The sequence below is a fragment of the Chelmon rostratus genome, chromosome 8, assembly GCF_017976325.1.
Source record: "Chelmon rostratus isolate fCheRos1 chromosome 8, fCheRos1.pri, whole genome shotgun sequence".
NCBI classification, from domain to species: domain Eukaryota; kingdom Metazoa; phylum Chordata; class Actinopteri; order Chaetodontiformes; family Chaetodontidae; genus Chelmon; species Chelmon rostratus.
Genome location: NC_055665.1, coordinates 10960485 through 10969207, shown reverse-complemented (window position 1 = coordinate 10969207; position 8723 = coordinate 10960485). Strand labels below are relative to the sequence as shown.

The following is an 8723-nucleotide window of genomic DNA, read 5'->3' as shown; positions in this document are numbered from 1 at the left end:
GAAGCAGTCACCGAAAAGTTGTAAGGTTGCACACAATAGAGTTTGTCGTATTTGTTTTTGCCACCGACCTATGGACGGCGTCCATGTGACATCCATGAAACGTGTGCCCCCCCCACACTCCCCAGTGATGGGCTACACTGTTAGAGGAGACGCCAAACCGCTCTATCAGTTGTTAACAGCCATGAGTTGCACTGATAATGACGACAGCCGACAAATGTGCGTGTGCATCTAAGAGTGTTTACATTCCAGGAAGTGCTTGCCCTCATTCAAAGCAACGTAACAATGTCTACACAAAAGCCACTTGTTGGCCTTATTAACTCACCAGTCCCGGCCTTCTGATCTCAAGCCCTTGAACTGCAGACAGGAGGGATAGATTGTCTTCATGCTGAGTTTCTCCTGGGTTCACAAGCCACAAAACATCCACATGCATGTCTCAGAGCAGAACCATAGTCTTTGCTTGACTATCTATGCCCTGGAGAGGAGAGGAGTGAGATGTGGCCAGCAGAGTTGTTTTTATCAGAGAGTCAGATGAGGAGAGAAGTGAGTGATGAAAAGAGATAGAGAGCAGAGATGACAGCTGTTTGACGGCAGGAGGAGGGAGCACATGTGAACCATCAAATGTAAAAAGACAGAGGATGCACCACGCTGGAGAAACACAGAGCAAGACGTCCATGTGCTAAGAATGAGTGAAACTCTAAGACAGCTTGAGGTAGGATCTTTCCAAAAACAAAAAGTTGACTAGGTTGTTATGAGCATGTGTTTTCTGTGATCAACTAGTAATGAGGGTAGTATGAGTGTTTTAGTTGCTGGAAAATGGAGCAAAGCCATCTATGTTCATGGGAAATTATATTATTCAAATATTATAGTGTGGTGAGGTCTGCAAGGTGTCCACATTGTGCTGTCTACAATGTTGGATGCCAAAATACAAACTACTTATTTGTATTTTCTAGTAACTTAGAGTTAGACAGAAAACATACTGTATATAGACTATATATCTTATATCTAGGTATAAAAAAAATACAAAATAAATTTGAAATACAGGAATATTCATTTTGTAATGAGTTTCATATCATGTGGCAGCTCTTGATAATGTTTTACGGTAGTTTAGCTTCTGAACTGAGTGGGATCTGCCAAGCCAGCGGTGTTAGTCGCGGATGGTAGCGAGGATAGAAATTCCCAGGTGGTTCTCTGAGGAAATATAGAGAGGCCTCTTGTGCAGAGCAGTGGAATTTATTAAAGCTGGGACCAGTAAAGAATGGATATGGATGATCAGAGGTCTGTGGGATCCTAGAAATCACTGTAGAGTCTTGTGGAAGTGCTGTGGGTCCAGTTCTACTAAAGAACTGTGATGGGAAATGTCCAGTTAATGACCACAATCACGGACTCAAACCTTTAACATAAACACTTCTAATGTGTGCATGAGTTTTGTAATTTTATGATGACATAGCCCGATGTTTAATGTGCAGCCTGTGCACATTGTATTCATTGTTGAGTAAATGGGATACATCAGTGGCTACCTGGGGATCTGAACCCCCAAAAGGGACTGCATGACACATCTAAGGTGTCACCACATGCTTAATAAGACAGAAAAACTGAGAGAAAAACGGTCAGCCATACAAAAATTTGCTTAAATTGTGTCTTTTTCTCAAATCTTTGCTTTTTCTTGATGTTTATTAAAATAAAACTGTTTGGTTAAGCTGCCCAGAGATTGCTTAACTACTGGGCTACATCATTCTCTGTAACATCTGCACCGGGCTTGTATGAGTGCTCATCCTGGATTGTCCACATCAAATCGTGTATATTTCTATATTTCCACAGTTAGAAAACAACACTGGAGCAGCTCTTTATAAAATATGGTATTTCAGTTGACCCAGTTCCATTCTTGTTTCACTTGCTCCCTTCCAGCCTCAGCTATCAGTCCAACCATCGTCACAGCCAGAACCTGAGAGGCAGCTTCAGCCTCCACCTCTATTTCAGCTAGCAGTACCCACCCAAGATCCCCCCACTCCCCGTCAACAAACCCAGCTCCAGTCTGAGCTACAGCTGTCAGAGTCTAACCCTGAGCACCAAACAAAGCCAGCGTGGATAAACCACCGAAAGCTGCTTCTCTTCCTTTTGGGCTTCTCCTTATGCGCTGCCATTCTGGGACTATCTTACTATATGCATCACAGTCTTCAAAATAGGAGCAATAAACAGGCGGGCTCTGGTAGGTGTCCAGAGAAACACAATGACACAACAACATGAAGCAATAAATTCCGAATTTGACATTTTGTCTAATTCTTCTCTCTCTCTCTTCCCTCTAGAGACTCCATGTCTCTCTCCAGCCTGTCAGAGGGCCTCGGCCCGTCTGTCCACATCTGCTGATCACTTCACACGGCCCTGTGATTACTTCCTGGTCACATGCGGCTCTGACAGACTTTCAACAGACAGTGTGGGGAGACAGTTAGGTCAGGGTATCCCTGGACAGCCACAGAACCAGGAGGAAAAGGTCATGTGGCCGGAGAGGAGAGGGCAAAGTAAAAAGAGAGAAGACAGAAGAGTGGACAGAAAAAGTGTGCTGCTGCAGTATCTCAGGGAGATTTTGGGTAGGAGTCTGCAAACAACTGCATTTTATTGTTTTATCCAATCATATTTCTGTATAAGATTTACATCAATGTATTGACTGAACTGTGTTTTTCTGTCAGAATCAAACGACAGACCAGGTAGTACAGCGGCACAGAAAGCCAAAGGATTCTACCATTCCTGTTTGGACACCAAATCCATTGACACTGCTGGAGCAGAGCCCTTCCTCACACTCATCCAGAAAGTGAGATAATTCTAGAGAAAACTTTTGTATTTTTTGTTTGTTTTGTAATTTGTATAGCACCTTTTATACAGGAATTGCAGCTCAAAATGTGGACCTTTGGCTGATTACTCCAAAAGAAAGGCTGTGAAATGCAAGATTCCCTTATCACCTCTCGTCATAGTTTAGGGGGAATTGATTTTCCATTATACGCAGCATCTAATGTAACACTCGTCAGATTTTCCAAGACACAAAGGCATGGTGCATCCCACTGTTAACACAGCAGGGTTTTTAGCCGTGCTAGCAGAATGAGTCATTCATTTAGATGATGAAGGATGAAGACTCGTGATCCTTTGACTTTTCGTCTAGCATCGCCATGAGGTTGACATTTGTGATTTTGAGTGAAATGCCTCAACCTCAACAACTGTTGAAATTTACTAAACACAAAAACGCCCCCCTCAGGACAAACTGTAATCACTGTGGTCATCCACTTTGATCTAGCGCCACCATCAGGTCAAAATCCCCTCATGTGCAATACTTTGGTTTATTCATTCCCAACAGCCTCAGCTCTACTTTTGAATGCTAACATGCTAAACTAACATGGTATACACATTACACCTGCTGACCATTTGCAGCAGAGTGAATAATCCTGCAGATAGCTAATGAAAGCTAACGCCAACACTAAACCTCGGCGTTGAAATTTACATCGCCAGCTGATTTTGGAATGATAAAGGAGAACTCTGTAAAAGGGTCCTAATATGCAAAGCAACATGCTAATTATTGCAGGTATAATCAGCATGTTAGCATGGCGTTGTCAACATTTAGCTCAAAGCAGAGTCTCTCAGAGTGGCTGCAGAGTCTTGTTTAAATTAGACCGGGTGGCCCAAAGTGGGTGCAACAATTACATATATTAATTCGTCACAACAACCTAGTTGAGTTTTTCCAATTTGATAAAAGTCCTTAAAAACAGAAACTCACACCTCAACTGTCTCAGATCAGAGATTATCTCAGATTATTTGTAAAAGACACAATTTAAAGTTCATTTTAACGCTCTTATTTCTTTTCTCTTTTTGTGTTTGACCTCTTGTCTCTGTCTCTCTCTCTATGCAGCTAGGAGGCTGGGCAGTATCAGGCCAGTGGAATCGGACCGATTTTAACTCCACCCTGAGCTTGCTAATGAGAGACTATGCCACCTTTCCCTTCTTCAGCCTCCACATGGGCAAACACCCAAACGAAACTGCCCACAGAACAGCCAAAAGATACATACAGGCCAGTTTCTATTAGGATCATTTGCAGGACCTAATGCTGTTGGGAGTATGGCCATTGCAGAGTAGGCTTTGTGTTATTGCTTTAACTCTAGTCTCCTCTTTGCCAACAGATTGATCAGCCAGAGCTGTTGATCCCGACTGAATGGAACAGCAAGACACAGAAGTCTCAAGCGAACACTCAGGTTGATGACTCAGACCACTGCTGATCCAAGAAATATCTTTTAATGAATGCAGTAATATTCATCCATCCCACTAATGCATTCCTTTATCATTCTCCTGTCTCTTTTCATCCAGACGCTACGTCCCTTCTTGGCATCATGTCAGAGGTACCTGGCACTGTTGGGGGCCCCACCCAGCAGCAGCATGATCCACGTGGGCACGTTCATCTCTCTGTCCTCTGAGCTCGCTGTGGCTGCCGCACCTCTGCGCTATCGTCTGTCGAAAGGGCAGCTCTATCAGCGCATGACCATCAAAGAGCTACAGGTACTGGGCGAGGAAGATGTGTCGCTATACACACATGCTGCTTCTGAATCCGCTGCAACAATTGATTTTCTTTATGTAAATATGTCAACAGAGCCAGGCCCCTGCCATTGACTGGTTGGGTTGTCTGCAGGCCGCTTTCCATCCGCTGCCTCTCGTCGAAGATGATCATGTCCTTCTGCATAACTTAGCCTACATTGTGCAGATGTCCCGCATCATTGGCAAATGGCTGAACAAGCATGAGCTGAGAAGCAGGTAGTGTAAGTGACTCAAAATAACCCACAATCAAATATGCATTTTCCTTTTTTTCTTTTTTTGACCTTGTGCTGCCACACTTGATTCCACTCAGCGGCCCCCTTCATACTTACATGGTCTTCTATCTGCTGCACACCCTGATGCCTGCTCTAGACTCCCGATTTTCTGAAACAGCGAAGAATTTGTCTGTAGCTCTGGGTAACAGTGAAGGGGTGAGTCAACACAGACGTAGGCATCTGTACTTTTTAAAAAGATGACACCTATGAGTTGGTTTGTTGAGTTACAGCTTCATTATGGGCCTCTTCACCAGGAAGTCCCTCGCTGGAAACACTGCGTGTTAGAGACCGAGAGAGGATTTGACTTAGTTCTTTCAGAGCTCCTCATTCAAAGGACAGCACACAGAGAGGTTAGCGGGACATTGGCTCATAATGAATTAAGCAGCAATTGCATTTATGAGGTTGACATGAAGTGTATTTAAAATGTTTATTGTTCAACAGGCAGAGGAGATTATTCAAAATATCTTTTCCTTCTTCAAGTCCAAATTACGCGAACTCATGGGGACAGATCAGAAGTCTCTCCAGTTTGTCATGAAAAAGGTAAAATGCAAAACAAGTTACTGTACATGTGTTTTTGGTGCTGCATTTTGTTGGTATTTTGCCATCAATAAAAGCCTGTTGTCCTCCAGGTTCACTCTTTAATTCCAAGACTTTGGACTACAAAAGAGATCTCTAGTGAGGCAGATCTTGACCTGCTTTTTTCCAAGGTAAATTATAGACCTGCAACAGCTCCAACTGATTAGGTGTATAAAGATTTTAACCTCTCACTTAAAGGGGATAGTTGGGATTATTTGAAGTGTCAGGTACTTGTCAATAGTCAGTATATTGCCTATGATAGATGATGGTTGGCATGGCCCCAGTTTGGAGAAGCAGCAGGAGTAGCGGTGTAGGAAGCTAAGCAATGAACTGCTATAGACTGGGCTCAGCAGCAGCATAGATTTTAGCCACCTTAAAAAAAAATTAATGTCAGTTGAAGTGTACACTACTTTACATTGCCATCAAACAGCCCTTTCTGACAAGAGCTGAAACTGTTAATACTGCTCACTACACAGTCCAAACCAGATTCCTTTGGCAAAAACGGTTATTTAACCTTACAGAACATGGGAATTGCTGATCTACCCCTTCCTCCATCAGTTAGTTTGTTTTTGTTGTGTTTTAGAGGGTTAGTTAGAACTGCAGTCATACACTAGCACAAACAAACTGACCAGTTGAGGCAGTGGTAGTCCAGCAAACCCTACATTCTGCCGGGTAAAATTGCTGTTCTTGTCAAAGGAGTCTGGTTTGGACCATGGTTTTCGAGAGAGCGATATTAAAGGCTTCAGAAAGGGCTTGATGTCAAATTAAAGTGGTGAAAATATTCTAAATATAGCATATTGTTCTTTTTTTTTTTACGGTGGGCCTTTTTATGGTGGCTAAAATATGTTTTGCTGCTGCCCCCAGTCTATAGCAGTACATCACTTAGTTTCCTACACTGGTACTCCTGCTGCTTCTCCAAACTGGGGGTGTGCTGACCACCATCTACCATAGGTAATACACTGTCTATTGATAAGCACCTCGTACAAGCCCACTTCAAATAGTCAGAATAAGCTCTTTAACTCAAAAAACAGAGAGTCCCACTGACGTGACAACCTGTTGATTCCAGGTGACAGTCAGCACACGTGGCTTCTTCTCCAACTACGTCCAGCTACTGTCCGTGTGGCAAAAGAGGCGCAGTCAGCTCTTGACTGAGCAGACTGACGCGACTGATATGTAAGTGTCTGCCTCCATTCTTAGAGTTTAGAAACATGTTTGAGCGTGCATTTAATGTTTTTTTTTTTTTTTTTCTTTTAGTCTGTCTGTTACTCCACTTCTCCTGGGTAATGAGCTCCGCTTTCCAGTAGGAATGTTCGTCCCTCCCTTCTTTCATCCTACATATCCCAGGTAAAGTGTATACTGATTTTAAAGGCACTATTAATGTTTTCTTTCCTATTACACGTATTAATAAACATTGTAGTACACTTTTATTTTTGTATTTTTTATTTTAACAGGGCAATGAATTATGGTGCAATAGCTTTCCTTATGGCCAAAGACATCCTCCACCTGATCCTGTCTGACAGTAAGAGAAGCTCCCATTAATCCTCCACCTCAAAAAAAAATGTGTTTGACGTCATGTTTAGGTTGCATACACAGTTAATTACCTTAAAGATATACTGTTTTTAAGGCATCAAAACTGCCCCTTCTCTATACTCCACTTACAGATTGTTTACTGGGATATCGTGTTAATCTCCATTGTGGTGTAGTTTATTCTCAGAGTGAGACGGTGTACGCCGTGGGGGAATGTGTGTGGGCTCACTACCTCGCCGTCACACAAAAAACAGGCCGAGGTCGAGCGTTTTCTCTCTCGGCAGCGCAGCAGCAGGAGGTGTGGGTGCAGTATTCTGCACTGCAGATAGCATTGCAGGTTAGCAGACATCTTCAGGCTTTAGTCTCCATGTGTGTACGGCAGCATTTGGCTCATATATCCACGTTTTGTCCACGTCCTTCCTCAGGCTTATCACCAGAGTCTGAAAAACCACCCGGGTGACACTTCCATCTCAGGACTATCACACACTCGTTTGTTTCTCACATCTTTTTCTCAGGTACTGTGCTTCTGTTAGTAGGTTTTAGAACTTTTCTCAGCTTCTTCTCAACTACTGATGCCATGTTTTTTATTTTTATTTTCCAGGTTAACTGTGACTCAGACCCATACCGTAAATTCATGCCCTTGGAGCCCTCCTTTTTGATTACAGTCATTTGTGCCAAATCTAACCTGTGTCCTACAAGCCTACAGTGCCACAATAAAACCCAGCAGCACTTATTACAACCATGCTGAATACACTCCTCTAAAGACCTGCAGGTTTTGTGTTTCTAGTTTCTGATTATTACGGATTGTCTTTAAACTATCAACTTGGTGCTGTAGAAATTAAGTGTACACAGTGGATGTTGGCAAACTCTTGTTACAATAAAGATCATTAACAACAGATATTTATGGTGACAGCACCTACAGTATGTAAGGTGACATTTTTGTATCAGTAGTTTTTAAATGTTTGCATTTCCATATATCGCACAAGCTGTTAAGTATTCATCTAGATAAAATAAAGATTTGAAAATTCATTTTCACTTAATGTTTCACAGTTTCACTTTATATTCTCTATATTTCCCTAACCCTAACCCATGGTTAAACCAATTTACATTACAACACCAACAGTTTTAAATGAGCTCCTAATAAGCTGCAGGTTAGTCTCCTGGACCAGCAGTTAGTCACACAGCAACTAAAGAATTGCTATTTTTCTACAAAATTACAACATTACCATTTCGAAATCAGGTCACATGTGCCTGTCAAACTTTCTAATAGTCCAGTGGGCACAGAATCCACAGAAACAAGCCTGAAAGACTCCCAAACCAAAAGGCAAATCACACAAACCAACAGGCAAGACTCAAAACCCAGCAGCCAGATCACACAAACCAAAAAGGAAGACACCCAAAGCAAGAAGAAAAACACCAAAGCCAGTGGGGACAAGAAGGTCTGCCAGTAACCAAGCGGCATCGGTTTGAAAGGCACCAAGGAAGGCTCAAAGTGCCAAAACAAAACTGCCATCAGAATAAATCTTCTTGGAAAAGACAGCCACAAAGACAGAGGCTTGCTAAAACAAGATCAAGGTTAAAAAAGCAGCTGTCAGGCTGCTACGAGAAGAGCTTACTGCTGTTAGGATTAGCATTTTGAGTAATCTATGGTGAGCTGCAATAAACTCAAACCTCTCTAGCAACCTGAAATTGTATATTTTTCTTTGATGCATCACTTATACTGGAAAATTATTTTTTGTCTTATTTTCGTTTCACACTTCCATGTTCTCAGGGAAACTC

General features: G+C 42.4%; 2 protein-coding genes across 3 annotated transcripts in view; one reads left to right on the top strand and one right to left on the bottom strand.

Moving 5' to 3' along the window:
- fam131bb (family with sequence similarity 131 member Bb) overlaps positions 1-636 on the bottom strand; it is a 44060-nt gene extending 43424 nt beyond the window's left edge. Inside the window, exon 1 of the mRNA XM_041942020.1 lies at positions 323-636. The gene's annotated coding sequence lies outside the window, so the exon portion shown is untranslated. The remainder of the gene's footprint in view (positions 1-322) is intronic.
- On the top strand, positions 409-8507 carry kel (Kell metallo-endopeptidase (Kell blood group)). 2 transcript variants are annotated; one of them, XM_041941924.1, is made up of 18 exons: positions 409-709; positions 1906-2206; positions 2304-2585; positions 2685-2806; positions 3893-4051; positions 4161-4232; positions 4345-4533; positions 4625-4785; positions 4880-4997; positions 5096-5191; positions 5283-5381; positions 5471-5548; positions 6484-6590; positions 6672-6761; positions 6869-6936; positions 7079-7281; positions 7370-7459; positions 7546-8507. In XM_041941924.1, the coding sequence occupies exons 1-18, from the start codon at positions 683-685 to the stop codon at positions 7690-7692; spliced, it is 2409 nt and encodes an 802-aa protein (XP_041797858.1). In that variant the 5' UTR covers positions 409-682; the 3' UTR covers positions 7693-8507. The 2 variants fall into 2 exon arrangements, with proteins under 2 accessions (XP_041797858.1, XP_041797859.1); XM_041941925.1 differs by having other exon boundaries at positions 415-709; positions 7121-7281; positions 7546-8506.
- The last annotated feature ends 216 nt before the right edge of the window (positions 8508-8723 follow it).